The sequence below is a fragment of the Dysidea avara genome, chromosome 1 (genome assembly GCF_963678975.1).
Source record: "Dysidea avara chromosome 1, odDysAvar1.4, whole genome shotgun sequence".
NCBI lineage: Eukaryota > Metazoa > Porifera > Demospongiae > Dictyoceratida > Dysideidae > Dysidea > Dysidea avara.
In genome coordinates, this window is record NC_089272.1 from 11494686 (window position 1) to 11512399 (window position 17714).

Below are 17714 nucleotides of genomic sequence, written 5' to 3' on the forward strand. Positions count from 1 at the left end.
CACGTGATGGCGGGCACTTGCTGCAAGTAAAAAAAGCATCCATGCTAGTTTGTTCCTTGCCATCGGAAGCTTTGTTACTTCCGCTTTCATTTCGTTTATACTTCTCTTTGTGATAGCGAAGCAAATGTTCTCTCAAGTTACTTGTTGCTCCAAGGTAAGAGTATTTATTCTTGCACAATCCACACAACACTTTCTTTCCACCAGGTACCTTCGTAAAGAAGTCCCACACGTCTGAGCGAAACTTTTTCGGCTTCGGCCCTTCACTGCCTACAGAAATACTTTCTGTTTCACTCTCTTCAGTCTCTTGATTGTCTTCAGCGATTTCCTCAGTCTGAGATTCACTTATAAGGCTTGCGCTCGAACCACGTGTAAAACGCACACTTCCTCCAGATGTGGACGCCATGTTTTAAGCTATGGAAATTATTGTACACCTTTCCGTATACTATTTAATTGCATAATTCAAGTTGGTAACCCGCATTCGAAGATTCGTTAGTTTGAACGAATGTTTGAATTCAGCTAAGTTCGTTTGGACCCTAGTTTATGTTACATTTTACTGGCTGTATGCAATGTTTTCTCATGTATACACTTAGTCGAGTGTATTAAGTTGTTTTAGATATATTTGTAATGTAGCTGAGCTGAGCAATGTGCATACTAGTTCCACAATTCAGTTTGCTTGCTCTGTAATATCATTGAATGGATGGAACATTGGATGAATCTTATCACTGGACTGCTGTGTGATGAGATAGGGCTGTATGCTGAAATGATGCAATAGATTTTAATAGAATAAATTGGTATAGATGGGATTAAGTCTAGGAGACCAGATATGCTATTTTCTGTTGTTTTATGCCAGTATAGTTCATTGTAAAAGGCATATTCACTGCATCTTGTGAAGTTGTTTAACCTGCCGTATTTCAAACTGGTATGAACAAATGAATCACCTGAAAGAAAACCTTACCTGTCTGGAAGTTTTACACAGACTTTAAATAGTGATATCCAACCTCGTATTGCTAACACAGGGCTGTATAACCTTCTGTAACAACCAATACTTACTTTCATCAAGTTATCACTAAGTGAAATTTTGTTCCTGAATGTCTGCGCTTCTAAATAAAGTTTATTTCAGTTTATTTCGTTTTGTAACTAGTAGGTTATCATATTTCAAAGTAAAATCCATTAAAATTTAGGCTTCGGATAATTAGAGACAAAAGGTATTACGGTCATGGCACCTGTTAGCTGATTCAGTTAATGGTGTTTCCGCGACATTGCAGCTGGAGTTGAGGGGGCTTCAAGGTGTAATAGGTTTTCAATGGTGCTGATTTCGAATCTGACAAGCGTACAAGCCAAAAATGCAAGGCATTGCTAGTATGGCAGGCGTTTATACTACATTTTACTGGCTGTATGCAATATTTTGTCATGTACGCACTTAGTCAAGTGTATTAAGTTGTTTTAGATATATTTGTATCGTAGCTGAGCTGAGCAATGTGCATACTAGTTTGCAATCCAGTTTGCTTGCTCTGTAATATCATGGAATGGATGGAACATTGGATGAATCTTATCACTGGACTGCTGTGTGATGAGATTGGGCTGTATGCTGAAATGATGCAATAGATTTTAATAGGATAAATTTGTATAAATGGGATTACTGAAGGTATTGCTCCAGAATTAAGCTAATTTTTGCAGAAGCAGTAATTTTCCTTGATGTAAGTTTGATACATGGTTGAAAGCACTATGTCCAGCCTCTTACCTGTAAACACGTTAAGAATAGTATTAGTGGTTTGTACGAACAATTTGAGTTGGTATAATTGTATGAAAAATTGTAGAAATCACTAGCTAATTTTCCCTTCAGTGCCATTTTTCCTATGTAAAATGGGCCTAATTTTAATGACATTGTAATAGCTGTAACTTCACTATAGAATACAGTACTGATCTGAAATTTTTGGTAGAAGTTACATGTTAGTAGTTTATATGGGGTGTGTCATTGGTGCTAATTGAGGGATGTTAGCTTTTTGTTGGACATCACTACTTTAAATGCGTGGTGGAAGCTGCAGACAGCTCGTGCTATTCGGAGTTGTGATAAGTTAATGTTTTTTAAAGTGTGTTATATCAACAAAAGTAGCTGGGCAGTTTAATAGAGCTTGTTCTGTCTACTAGGATGCTTTGCTGTGTTCTTTGGATTTCCACGTCTGTTTGCACATTACCAAACACTCTGTCTAGTTAGCTTTGTATGGCTGCTCTTAGGTAGACCGGCTCCTGACTAGTACATTTTCCCATGAATTATGTACATGGAGATACAAATTAACGTGAGAGATACACTCCAACTATTGTCTGTAACAGAAACATCCTATCCATAAACTGGGATGAGAAAACTTGTGTTCAGAAACTGAAATAGCTACACACTATCCAAAATTTGGGATGGACACCAGTAGGGCTGGGACAAAGGTTCGGATGTTTCGTGGGTTTGAAGGCTAAGTAAACTTCAAATTATAAAAGTATCCTTTGAAGCTTCATAGTACTGTATTCTACAAATGAATTACAAATAAACGCCGTTATCTCTTTATTGCAGCTGCTTATTCATCTTGCTTGATCGATGTTTATTTCTTCGCAAAATCAATATTCATGTGCTATACCCACTTTTAAACTATTGCAGATTAGCTTGCTACCATAGTTGTAGCCTTAAAACGCCTTATAAAGTGATAGATAATGCATGGAAAAGTGTTCTTTTAGCTGTTAGTTGTTGTTTACCTATCCATGATTATAGTATGGTTGACCCCCCATTTATAATCAATCAATCATGTCATTCAGTACTGTTGCTATGTACTTTCCAAATGCTTACAAACTGATTAGAATAAAACTAAAGAATGATGTGCATAAATGTGAGAAAACTTGAAAGCTAACACTGAAGCTTCAACTTTTCGAACATTTTATTAGCGAAGGTTAATTTCAATATTCATCCCCACCCTAGACACCGGTTACCTTAGCTCGTGGAAAATGTGTTCTATCTTTGTTATTGGGTACAGCATGCCCACCCTGGCTCATGTCAGGATAATGGATGCAACATGCTATCTCAGTTCATGGAGGATAAAGTGTTCTTAAGTATTGAAAGCAACTCACATCTTTATTTTAGTTACTAGATTGTGGTGCACTCACTTCAGCTCAGGTTCCTATCTCACAGGATATAGCATGCCCATCTCAGCTTCAATTAAGTGCTTTTTATCTCAGTTACAGAGTGTAGCATGCAATTGTCAGCTCCAATACACAATCGCTTTCACATGTAGTACACCTATCTCAGCTCCAATAGAAAATGCTTTTATTTCGGCCATGGGATGTAGCATACCCATCTGATCTCCAATAAAGGAACATTTATACAGTATTTCAGCTAGTGGGTACAGCGTGCCCATCTTGTTGAAGTGCTTTACTTCGGTTATAGGGTGTAGTACGCACATCTCAACTTCAGTAAAAAGTACTAATGTATTTGTGAGATATTGGGGCAGCATGCCCATATGCATCTCAGCTCCAATGGGAAGTACTGCTACATCAGGTTACAAATTTGGCAGTGTCAGTTTCGAGGGGAAAAAATAATTTTACATTGGTTATTGGGTGAGTGCAATCCACCCATATTAGATGAGCCTGGCAGATAATGTGTTTTGGTCTCCAACTACAGTAATAGGACTATGACTCTCAATACCAAAATGGGAGCACTACTATGTAAACTGGAATAGGATGCTATGTGAGATACATAGGACATCATGAACATGTTGCACTAAATGACTGCAATAGGAGCACATTATTCATGTGCTTAGTGAGAGTGTGACCCCCGATACTGAAATAAAACTTGCTTCATCCATGAACTGAGATGGCTACACAGGGAACACACAACTGACCATGACATTTGAAACAGGGACCCACCGTCCACCACAGCTGACATCTATCCATATAAATGATCTGGGAGGTGGTCAAGTGTTCACATCAGCGATAAGCCTTGCTAAATGTCATCATGCCTTTAGTAGCTTTAAATCTGCAGAATAGAAGGGTGGGGGGTAGGACGTTAGATACCAAGTGGTGGAGATCAAATTCCCACAACCTCCCAGGATCATAACAAGGGAACTGAATCAGAACACATTATCCATGGGATTGAGGTGGGAACACACTATCCATAATACTGAACTGTTGTGGACACGCTGCACCAAATAGCTAACAGAGATAGGAAACCAACACGTAGTCCATGAGCTGAAGCATGCTACTATTGTTGTTAGGGTCCAGAAGCTCCTTGACGATGCCAAGTTGTACCGTGACAAAGCATTGTATGGTAGACCTGACAGCGAGATGTCACTAGGTAAGTGACTAGTTGTCTGACTAAGAAACTGTGTAATGTCAGCTGTAAATGCCTGAACAAGTGCAAGTACCTTTATCCTTAGATGTGATGCAGCAGTCCATCCATGGTGCACGCTAAAATATAGTACTGTACCCCAGCTAGAGTGGACATTACAATGCCAGGAACTGAAGGGTCCACAATAGGAAACTGACTTGAGCAGAGACAAACTACAACCCATCACTCTGATATGGCTCTTGCAGAAACAGGTAAAGTAATCCAGTTGTCTCCACAATCTGCTCTTTACCAATCACGTGCTGGAGTTACCGGATCTGCAAAAAAGGGACATAATCGCACAAGCCTAAATTTACAATATAAGGCATTGAATACATTGGGTGAAATACTGGCATATTATTGAAACTTCCATAAACTTTTTAGCCCCTCTTTTTTAGTGAAGGAAGGGACTAACAATAAAAACCTGGATATCATCTCATTCGCCTGCTCAAGAGGAGTTGGAAAATCTTTGTTTCGTTGCAGTAAACCCAAGGACACATACATTATAAGTGTTTGTTTACATCATGTCGAAGCAATCATATGCTATCAACTTTTCTTCATGAATTTCACCTTTGTATGCAGTGAGGAAGGGCAACTAAAGGACAAATGTACCCAATAATTGATTACCCTGTTCATGGTGAACACGATGGTGAAAATGTTAGCTCTGTACCTCAATCTGTTGGCAAGTTACAAGCGCCTGTAATGTATTTTCCCTATACTTGCTGTACAAACCGATTTTTCTGTTGTTGCTACTTTGTAGGGCTGTAACTCCCAAAGTTATTGGTATATGAAGCTGAAACTTTGCCATTGGGTACACCTGGCTAAGTAGATTATAAATATTTAATAAACAGAAATTTGAAAAATGCGATTATGTCCTGTTTTCACAGATTCGGTCACATATACTAGGGTGCCTGCTGATCCATCATACAGTATAATAGTAACTGTATAGTAGGGACAACAAAAGAGTAGGCGTGGCCCACAAAAACAATCATCCAAAAACCAACCTCAATTTTCCCTGACGATGATGAGGCAGTAGCCCAAACAAGCTTTCAGATCAACCCGAAATGCTTTCAACAAGTTGCTACGGAATTTTAAAATTATTCTTATTCAACAGAATTTTCTACTAACTGAGTAAGTAAGTAACTGACTGACTGATGCCTTCAGACAAGCATAATTCGATAATAGGCTATGGGCTTGATTTTTTCACTGTTCAACGTCACTTTGGCCTGACAGGTGCCTTTTGGCATACTGCAGTATATACAATGCATTCTTCATGGACCTACCAGTGTCCTCCTTTGTGTCCCATTCATCTTTGCTGACAGGGAAAGGTGTTGATTTGGCACGAGCACATGATGGCTTCTCTTCGAAACGGAAACCGTCCGCATTTTTCATAGTTGCTATTTTGATTACAAAAGTGCTTTTCAAACAGTTCTTGATTCGTATTGCAGTGTATCGGGTTGAACATAGCCAACAGCGAATCGTAATGGATACTTCACTTTTCAAACGATAATTAAAAAAATTGGGTGTGGTACCATTTCTTTTGGTATGAGTAGATTGTAGAGGTGCTTCCGGAAAAGTTCTTGATTCATATTGCTGTGTAACGGGCTGACAACGAAGTGTAATGGATACTTCACTTTTCAGACTATAATCAAGACACACGGTAGTGTGTCGTGCAGCCCAAGAAGCCGGCGTGCCACACCGTGAGTATATTGACAATAAGAACGAAAACGTCATTTTCACACCTTTGTATCTCGGTGATCACTTATCTGATTGCAACCAAATTTGCTACACAGTTGCCCGCCAGCCAAGGGAGTCTACAATCCAAATTTGAAGGAAATCGCTCCAGCCATTTCCAAGATACGAGCTGCCAAAGTTTCATTTTTTTTTCTTCGTTTTTTTTTCTTCTTCGTCTTTTCGCACACTTGCAAAAATTGCTGTAACAAGTAAACGCGTACTCCGATTGCCTTGAAATTTGGCACACAGAAAGGGAGTCCAAAGGCGAATCCTAGCATCAAATTTGGTACAAATCCGATGAATGGTTCAGGAGTTATGACCGATTATTCGCGTAAAACAAGATCGATTTGTTGTCACGCCTACAGGGTAAACCGCTTCATGGAATGAGTTGAAAATTGCTATGTAGATGGAGTAACCATCGTAGGAGTGCCTTTTGGTGGTTTGAAAGGAATCGAGATAAAGACCACGGAGATATGACACAAAACCCAACCTGTGTCACAATTACACGATCGATTTTTATGAATAAAAAAGTATTAGTTTTCACGCCTACTAGGCAAACCGCTTAGAGCAATGAGCTGAAAATCGGTGTATAGCTGGAATAATCTTCATAGAAAGTCCTTGCAGTAGTACAGAAGAATCGGATTACAAACCACTGAGTTATGATTCGAAAGCCAACTCCATGTAGCAAATGCGAGATCGAGATACTCTAATAGAACAGTCACCCTAATAGAGCATTCGGATAATATATTTATTCCATTATAGAATTTTATTACATCACAAGTTATTCTGTAGGGAGTTCAGCTGCAAACAGTTAATCTTATAGACAGTTCAGCAAGAAGACAGTCACCATGTGGAGAGTTAAGCAAATATACCACTATAGAGATTCAGAACATTACAAGTCATACTGAAGAAAGTTCAGCTATAAACAAGTCATGCACTGTGTAGAGAATTCAGCTACAATTAAGTCACTCTCTAGAGAATTCAGTTACACAGAATTCAGCTACACACAAGTCACTGTGGAGAGAGTTCAGCTACAAACAAATTACCCTTTAGAGTGATCAGCTACAAACAAAACACTTTGCAGGGTGTTCAGCTGCAACAAATCAACCTTTAGAGCGATCAGCAATGAACAAATCAACACAAATCTACCTGTAGAGAGATAAGATAGAAACAAATCACCCTGTAGAGAGTTCAGCTACAAAAAATCACCCTGTAGAGACATCAGCTAGAAACTAGACACAATGTAAGGAGTTCAGCTACAAGCAATCACCCTGTAGAGAGTTCAGCTAAAACAAATCAACCTGCAGAGAGATCAGCTACAGACAAATCACCTTATAGAGAGTTCAGCTACAAACAGATTACATGTAGAGAGGTCGGCTACAAACAAATCAACCTGCAGAGAGATCATCTACACACAAATCAACTTGTAGAGAGATCAGCTACAAACAAATCACCCTGTAGGGAGATCAGCTAGAAACTACACACAATGTAAGGAGTTCAGCTAAAAACAAATCACCCTGTAGAGAGTTCAGCTAAAACAAATCAACCTGCAGAGAGATCAGCTACAAACAAATTACCTTATAGATAGTTCAGCTACAAACAAATTACCTTGTAGAGAGATCGGCTACAAACAAATCAACCTGCAGAGAGATCAGCTACACACAATTCAACTTGTAGAGATCAGCTACAAACAAATCACCCTGTAGAGAGATCAGCTAGAAACTAGACACAATGTAAGGAGTTCAGCTACAAGCAAATGATCCTGTAGAGAGTTCAGCTACAAACAAACCAACCTGTATAGCGATCAGCTAGAAACAAATTACCCTGAAGAGAGGTCAGCTACAAAAAATCACCCTGTAGAGATATCAGCTAGAAACAAATCACCCTGAAGAGAGGTCAGCTACAAAAAAATCAACCTTTAGAGCGATCAGCAACAAACAAATCAACCTGTAGAGAGATCATCTAGAAACAAATCAACCTGCCGAGTTATCAGCTACAAACAAATCAGCTTGTAGAGAGATCAGTTACACACAAATCAACCTGTACAGAGATAAGCTAAAAACAAATCAGAGTTCAGCTAAAACAAATCAATCTGCAGAGAGATTAGCTACATACAAATCACCTTATAGATAGTTCAGCTACAAACAAATTACCTTGTAGAGAGATCGGCTACAAACAAATCACCCTGCAGAGAGATCAGCTACACACAAATCAACTTGTATAGAGATCAGCTACAAACAAATCACCCTGTAGAGAGATCAGCTAGAAACTAGACACAATGTAAGGAGTTCAGCTACAAAGAAACCATCATGTAGACAGTTCAGCTGCAAACAAATCACCCTGCAGAGAGTTCAGCTACAAAAAAATCACCCTGTAGAGAGTTCAGCTAGACGAAGTCACCTTATAGAGAGTTCAGCTACAAAGAAACCATCATGTAGAGAGTTCGGCTACAAAGACACCACCATGTAGAGAGTTTAGCTGCAAACAAATTACCTGTAGAGAGTTCAGCTAGAAACAAAATACCCTGTAGAGAGACCAGCTAGAAGAGGTTACCTTGTAGAGAGTTCAGCTACAAAGAAACCATCCTGTATATAGTTCAGCTACATTTCAAGTAACCCAGTAGAGAGATCAGCTGCAAAAAAATATCCTGTGGGGCATAATGGGCATGTAATAAATATATGTATATAATTTGTATAATTACTAATAAAATGAAAAACAATTGAAGTACTAAAATTCTTCTTTAAGTTCTTTTCTTCTTCCTGTAGTAAAGAAAAAAACACATGGGTTAAAAAACCCCAAAGCCAGCCATAGGCCGGCTTTGCAGTATACAAATACAAAAAGAAGTGATATCTAATCAAAAACAGCCAAGCTGTAAAAAAAGGTGCGGCCCCCAAAAAGGCCATGGTGAAAAAAGTTGTGAAATCCAAGGTGGCGGCCAAGAAATGGCTGTGATGGTAGGTTAATGGTTACATTTTAATAACAACAATTCAGGTGAATTTGGTGCCAAGACCAAGCGGCACAAAATTCACCTGAATTGTCGTTATTAAAATGTAACCATTAACCTACCATCACAGCCATTTCTTGGCCGCCACCTTGGATTTCACATCTTTTTTCACCATGGCCTTTTTGGGGGCCGCACCTTTTTTTACAGCTTGGCTGTTTTTGATTAGATTGATATAGCTGGGGTGCACAGCACCATTTCAGATGCGGTATGCATGGGTTCACCAGTCATATTAAAATTGTTTACAAAAAGAAATTAACAAACAAGTACACAAAAAAATTTGGAATTTTCAACTAGAGTAGGGACCATAGCACATTGATAAAAAGTATTGAAACAAGTTGGAGTAGTCCATGATATTAAATCACAGTAAAACAATAAGAAGTGTTATATCCCTACTGTGCATTTCTGTTGAGCACAGTAGGGATATAACACTTCTTATTGTTTTACTGTGATTTAATATCATGGACTACTCCAACTTGTTTCAATATTTTTTATCGATGTGCTATGGTCCCTACTCTAGTTGAAAATTCCAAATTTTTTCGTGTACTTGTATGGAATAAACAAGCGTTGCCTAAAGTTAGCACCCGTTAACCTGCAGTTAAAGTTGATATCTCGTCCATACCAATGCTGAAAAAGAGAATATTTGAATATTTGGTAGTTGTAAATAAAGAATATTCGATTAGTAAAAGCTGCTATTCGTTTGAACCCTAATCTAGAATGGATATACTATTAACTGCATGGATGCATGGTTTTTAGAAGTAGCATAACATCAACTTGTTTTTCCTTATTCTTGCATATGTATTTCTATGATATACCGAGATGCTGAATTGTTATAATACTATTCAGCCTTATACTGTCTTATCGTACGTAGAGTAAACCCCTAGGCATTTGATGTAATATTAACATTATGTATATTGTGTGGTATTTCCATTACTAGCTAGCAAGTCATTCTGTTATCGCCGTCTACGCTATTTGGAGGCATGCTTCAATCTCCATGTTTTGCTCAATGAAGTGAGAGAATTAGCTGCTCAGAAATCTATGCCCATCGTGACTTCTACAATGTTTGCAAGGTATATTTGTTTTTTTAACAGTGATAACAGTGTACTTTGTATATTTAAATCCAAGAGTGTGGGAGTGTCAAAGTGCCACGCTGGGTTGTAACTACCATACAGCTAGAAAGAGCTGTGCTGCTGCTGTACGATACATTAGTTATCACCCAGTGATAACTAACTTATCACCCTGTTACGGAGCCACTCAATCTCGTTCGTGACATCATAATAACCACAAATGATATTGTTTACCAATGGAACAAAAAGCCAAATAAGGAAAAACATTGATACAAAACACACCAGTACAGTACTTAAACCTGCTAAATCTTACAATAAAACTGTTAATATCCTTTACACTGTAACACTACAAGTTACCATTACGATAGTTTAACAAATGTCATCAACAGTCTGTGCCGATTTTCGCTCCAGCAATCAGTCCCAACAGTCATTATGGTGAAGAAATAACTTCTTTCGATAATCTCTAGCTTCGTTGTTCTATCTCGGAATACAATAGCCACTTGTTGGTCTTTTTTTTTTCTTTCACACAACGCAACACCACCATACCAACTTCTGACGAAAGTGAACTGTACCTGGAAATGCTGCTGCTCTGTAACATTGCCGTTCACTACAGTATATATGCAGTATGCAGGGTCTCTTTTGTAGCTACGAAGTTGAATCTCCACATAATTTGGACGAAATCTTGAGCACAGTGACAGGAACTCAAACTGGAACTTAATTTACCATCCGTAAACTTCCATGCACTCCCACACACTGGGATATAAAATAGTTATATCCCATATACTCAGATGATATCATTGTTACTTCGGCTCCATCTCAGACTCATGTAATAACAATATATCATCCTTGTAATGGGATATAACTATGACATAACAACTGTATTGTCTGACAGTGAAACTGTTAGGTATGTATAAATGTGTGCATAAAGATTATATTGACACTTTGGCATTTAGTAATGATGTCATACCAGTAGTGTGGTTTTATACATTATTTTAATCCTCAGGTGGATACTCACGTACATGCAGCATCCTGTATGAACCAGAAACATTTGCTGCGATTCATAAAGAAACAGATGAAGACACAACGTAACATGGTGGTCACTAATAAAAACGGGGAACAACGTACACTGAAGCAGGTGATGCATATGCACAATGTGTTTTTGTTAAACCAGACATGTGCTCACAGCCAGACCCAGGCTGGCTGTAGTTGCATGCCTACATGATTTCCTGAAAAGTTTTACGAAAAACGTGTATGTATGTATGTACATACGTATGTACGTATGTACGTATGTATGTATGTATGTATGTATGTATACTGCCAGACATCACAACTTTCCAAAAACCCAAAGTGCTATATAATTTAATCGGCTGCTATGCATGGTTGTAAATAAAGTGCTGTCATTTTAAAAGTGTTTATGTTATGGATACGCAATCAATGTCATTACAATTGTAATGTAATAAGGATTAAAATGATACCTAGGTATTTACCCTACAACAAAAGCATGATGACCAAAACACACCGTGAAAATAAATTTTAGTTGTATGAGTGTGTGTGTGTGTATGTATGTATGTATGTATGTATGTATGTATGTATGTGTGTATGTTTGTATGTATTAGGGCTGAGCGATACTGCCATTGTAGTATCACGATCGATACTAAAGCCACTATTCACGATACTGAATAGTTCACGACACTTACAAATAAGTCAATCATAGCTGGTGCTACATAGCATATTGCTCAGCATTCCTGCAGGAAGTCCTTATAGGTGATAGCAAACTAGCCACTATCATCCTTGTTTACAGTAACAGTTATTGTAACACATGCTTTGAGGTTGTTATGGTGTTCACACCTCTCTGCAGGGGAAACCAGATGGGTGGACTTTATCATTTACAAGGATTCTTAGCCTAGTACTGCATAACAAATGGTTTTTAATGACGGCATGGTATCACGATAGTTAATAACAAAATATTACGATATCGATACTTTCAAAATATCGCGATATATCGCTAAAACGGTAGTATCGCTCAGCCCTAGTATGTATGTATGTGTATTTGTTTGTCTTTCCACACTCATCTTATTGAAATTAAGCGATTACAGTAGCAACCAAAATAGTTTCATTTACATTTTGTTCTATGTTTGCATTGCATTCTTTTAATCCAACAAGTGAATGTGTTACAATATAATACTTTCAATAGCAGCTTGACGTATTATATTGAAATACGTCAAGCAATTAGCCAACAGTATTAGTATTACACTTGTTTGTTGGGGGTAGGGGGGCCAGTGCCACCCCCTCCCCTAGAATTTTTTTATATAGTGTTGTTCATTGAACATAGCTAGGCACTTTAGACATAATTCAAAAAAATTTTATGCAGTTTATGACTATGTGTAATATAATAAATCTGTCTCTAGCAAATTATTACCTATATTGACATAGCACAAGGAGAACTAGGTGGGATAGACACCCTCTACATTTAGAAATCGAGTTACTGTAATAGAGCAGTTACTTACTCTAATAAAACAGTCAAGAGTATTATAATTATAAAACACTGTTTATCATTTTGAACAACTAAAAACCTGTTCTAAATTGAGTTAATGACTCTATCCACACCCTAGTGACTATATTTAGAAATTCTCTGGAGATGCAGCTGCACACCAAATGCCATCATTATCTATATCCTTAAAGTTTTTGTGATGCTTGTGAAGAGGACCTTATGCTAATTCTAAAATTTTCAACTTAATCTTAGCCAAAATTTAGTACCAAAATCATTCTCAAAATCAATTTTTGAAAATCTCTTTGTAGCTACTAACAGCTCAGTAGCTTCCAACATTAAATTTTCATAAGCATTTACAAATTTCAGTCAAAATTGCCACCAAATTCAATCTCACAATGTTAAGTTTACAAAATTTCATTAGGGAGCAGTTTTAACTAATTCTCTAGTTTTTAACTCCATGTCTCGGCTTCAGTCGGTAGAGTCTTATTCTAGCAACTCACTTACATTCCTCCTGCCTCGTGTTGGGTACCGGAAACTCTCTAATCAATCATTAGAAAAACATGCACACGTGCACAAGCATAATTATTATGTAACAAAAATTTCTAGTCCATTACACTCCATATCTTCCGGTGTTTGAACTATCAACAAATTTCAGTCAAAATTGTCACCAAATTCAATCTCAGAATGTTAATTTTTCAAAATTTCTTAGGAAGCAGCCTAGCCCTTTAGCTAGTAGCTACACTAATTCTGGTTTTTAACTTAGTAGCTTCCAGTGTTTGAACTGTCAACAAATTTCAGTTACACTAAATTAAATCTCAAAATGTTAATTTTTCAAAATTCCTTATGGAGCAGCCTAGACTTTTACACTAATTCTGGTTTTTAACTCAGTATCTTCCAGTGTTTGAACTATCAACAAATTTCAGTCAAAATTGTCACCAAATCAAATCTCAGAACATTAAAGTTTCTGGGAGGGGGGGGCATTCCCCCAGCAGACATGGGGCCAAGTACATGAGTACTTATACACTTAAGTACAGATTTGAAAGTACTTGTACTTTACTTAAATACTTTCTTAATTTCCCCAATGTACTTGTACTTATACTCAAGTACTTTGCTAAGTACTTGTATGTACTTGAGTACTTAAAGTACTTTTAAGTACTTGTAAGTACTGCAAACATTGTACGTAGTTTGTACACAGTGGGTTAAGGTGCAGTTTACAACTTTTTGCGATTCTTCTACTGCCTTCCCCAACCTTACTATGTACCATGTTGCCACGATTAATGATGTCATAGCATTCTGGCAAACAAAAACAATGCTGCTATTCAAGTCAGTGAATTTTAAGAGTTTAAGAGAGAGAATGGTTCACAAAAACCAACCCCCTAGGCGCACTTACTGTACATACTACAATACACTGAATACAGCATATATTTTACTACAGCAAAATGTACTTGTACTTTACTTAAGTACTTCCAGCATGTACTTGTACTTTACTTAAGTACTCTCTTGATTGCTGCTGGAGTACTTGTACTTGTACTTAGAAAATTCAAAAGTACTTGTACTTTACTTAAGTACTTTTAAATGTACTTGGCCCCATGTCTGTCCCCCAGACCCCCAGAAAGCTCATGTTTCGCATTTCATGGAGTGTGCTTCGCATACTGTGGAGTGACCCCTACCCGTGTGTCCCCCCCTTAGCAAAATTCTGGATCCGCCCCTGTTTGTCAAGGTCCCTTGACAAAAATCTGCGATACTAATTTGATTGGCTAAAACAGTGTGGTGTGTTCCTATTAAAAGTAAATGTCTGACTTGACAACTAATGTTACCATAGTGATAAATGGAATAGCAACAATATGGTCGCTTAGCAATGGTTGCTAAATAAGGTAAATGTCATTTTGAGACCATAGCAATGGTTGCTAAGTGTGATTAGTCTTTTGCAGTGGTTTTTAAAATTTCTGTTGCCTAGTAACAGTTGCAATGGTTGTTGAATTAATTTGCAATAAGACGGATGGCTGTGGTATTCGGGATTAATACTTCTCGCATTGTTAACAGGAAGGAAATAGTGCTCAGCTTCCCTTCATACAATGTTACTCCTTCCTGTTTACAATGCTCACACTATTAATCCCGAATACCACAGCCATCCGTCCTATTACGTATACAAATAGTGTATTTGCATTGTGGTCTGCGTTTCATTTGGTTTGCAGTTTCCATGCATATTTTAGTCTTGCCAGTTTATAGAGCATTGGAGGAAGGCTGGGAATTAACTAATAAATTAATGAAACGCAGCATGATAGTCTATGTATCAGGTTATAGCAATCATATAGCTATCTTTATGCATTTGTGCATTCCTATGACTTAGACTTGTCCAGAGCACCTACAATGACCAGCCAGGAAAGATTAATCGTTACAATGTCTGGAGACAGCTCTAGCCAATTTGCTATTATCCAAGATGCTCTACTGAGGATGGAAGGTCAACTGTCGACGGTCTGTACTGATGTGGAGAATTTGAAGTGCACTCGCCCTCAAGAACAGTGGGCACAGCTTCCTGGAGAACAACAAGTACCTGGCATGGCACAAAGTGCCACCAATTCTCCGGTAACAGGCGTCGATGACAACGTGGTTACGAGGCTGTCTTGGGAGGACCAAATGGAACTCGAAGATGAACAGGACGCCAACTCAAGCGATACCAAGGCGGATCACCCAAAGGGTGAAAAGCTTTGCCTAACTGAAGTCGAAAAGGAAACAAGGGACTTCCTGCGTGAGGTATTCAATACCCTGGATAATGAAGATTGCAAAGATATCCGGAGGAAATTTATTGTACCAGATACATCATTTACTACGCTGTCTCGCCTTGATAAAGTCATGGCTGCGGAGTGCTCAAAGAGTACGAAATCCACAGACCACACACTTTCCAGGATTCAAGCGCTCTTCTTAGATGCTGTGGGCCCACTGACTGGGCTAATTGATGAAATAAACAAATGGAATGAGATTTCCATTGAAGATGTGGAGGCTGCAGTGAAGGCTGCACTAACCCTCATGGGGAATGCCTCTTCCCATTGTAACGCAGAAAGAAGGACCCTTGTGCTTGAAGAATACAACAAAGACTTAGTCTCCTTTGGTCAAGACTCGGAGCTCTACTCATCAGCAGCTACTACCCTATTTGGGCCATCTTTTCCTGAAAAGGCAGTGGAACACCTCAAGCAACTTCACACTCTCAGGCAAGCTCGAGGTACCCCCAAAACTACTCAGGGCTTTAATAAACCTCTTCAGCGCTATTCCAGTTCACAGAGGGGAGGTAGAACCGGCGCTCTTCAAAGGCGCCACATGACACAGCCCTACTCAAGAGGAAGCAATAGTTCCCGAGGCCGGGGGAAACATTGTCAAGTCATCAGACCAAGTCTGACTAACTCCAGTGCAAATGACTAAATTCCTGTGCACACACTTATTTAACAACATCAAAGAACTTGTAAATCACTTAGTTGTTCACCTTACTATTGCGAAGCCACAGATAGCACAGCTGTCTTAAGGTGGCAGGGAGGTACATCAAAAGAACTCAAATTATTGTTCACATAATTGAACCACGGACAGCATAGCTGTCTTGAGCTGGTGGACAGATTAATTCACTTCTATAATTCTACAAGACAGTAAAAGAGTAGTTGAGGCAACCCAAGGTTGTCAAATGGCCATTGTCAACTTACCAGATGAACTAGCCCTCACTGTACTCCAAAGAGCAACCTAATCTTGTTGCAGGAGGGGAGTTGTACATGTTGCATAGATCCTTCACCCACCTAGGATCTATGGTAATGCTACTGATCCTCATCTCAAAAGAGTTTTAGTGGCACTGAACTCTATCTGGTTCCTAAAAGGTATATAGGCCAGTTGAGACCAATATTATTATCAACCTAAAAACAAGATTGAAGGAATGGGCTGGACTCTGTACTTCCACACAAAGGCCATGGAAACACTGGGGAAGCTGTTGAGGGTGTATGACTGGTTGACAATGGAGGAGCTCAATGTTCAATGTCCCATTACACCCAGATTACTAACCATTTCCCCTGTTTGTCTCTCAACCTTCCCTGGGGTTATGATGTCATTGGACAGTTTCTCAGAAATGTGGGAGTTTGCATGTTTAATAACAGGTTCTGTGACTGTGACCTATACAAATATAATATTAATGGCTGTGGACCCTGTCCAGGGATATCGCTCAGATAGCAGAGCACATTTCAGTGGTAAGCAACTATAGGTAATGCCAAGTCTAGAATTTGGATGGACCAGATCTAGACAAACTAGAGGACTTTATCCCAAATGAAGTAATTTGGGGCCCTCTAGGTGCAGATTCACACATCTTCCAAGTTCCTTCACTCAAAGACTAAACTCATTTAACAGATGTAACAGAGCTTTCAACCAACATAGGTCCCTATCTCCCACGGTACCTGGTAGGCAGAATTGTGTTCTGGTGGCCAGCCTGGAAGGGTCACCCAGGGTATCCAGTTCTTCTAGGGATCATTGTTGCATGATTTCCCAAGACAACTTATGTGTAACTATTATACTTGGACTTGCAGGGAAAGCAAAGCTAAAGGGTTTTCTATTTTCATCGTGAATAGACAACATCTGTCATAATTTTTTTTTTTTAATTTATGTTTGAGCTACAGCAGTGCCAAATTTTTGCTTATTCTCACCCTCTGGGATTATCAGAAATTCCCTGGACAGTTATTAATCTGTAGTATACTTGACAAAATGGCTCGGCAGGCTGGAAGAAACCCCAGAGGCAGCCATGAACCTATCATAGGACACTTGCTCCTTGGCACCTGGAATGTCCAGATGGTTCTCAGTACTATACAGTAGTATGGTAACAGTGTCACATTTGATAACTTTATAGTAGACATTTTTCATTTGGCTATGCTATACAATCTCTAGAGACAGACAAACCGGAGGGGGTAATTTTCATATAAATACACTAGTTAAACTTCCGAGGCATTGGTGCATAGTTTTTTGCAAGTTTCTGGAGACAATTCATCAGTATCTTCAGGCTACATTCCCATTGAGGGAGGATTTATCCAACTGTTGTCA

At 38.7% G+C, this 17714-nt stretch overlaps 2 protein-coding genes across 23 annotated transcripts in view; one reads left to right on the forward strand and one right to left on the reverse strand.

Annotated features, from left to right (window-relative positions):
- Positions 1-17714, forward strand: part of LOC136256393 (AMP deaminase 2-like) — a 331896-nt gene that overhangs the window by 52947 nt on the left and 261235 nt on the right. For all 22 annotated transcript variants that reach the window (XM_066049490.1, XM_066049387.1, XM_066049459.1 and 19 more), the window contains one exon: positions 11166-11297. In XM_066049490.1, coding sequence (XP_065905562.1) covers positions 11166-11297 — 132 coding nt within the window. The remainder of the gene's footprint in view (positions 1-11165; positions 11298-17714) is intronic.
- Positions 1-17714, reverse strand: part of LOC136256272 (uncharacterized) — an 80467-nt gene that overhangs the window by 6140 nt on the left and 56613 nt on the right. The gene's annotated exons all lie outside the window — the stretch shown is intronic.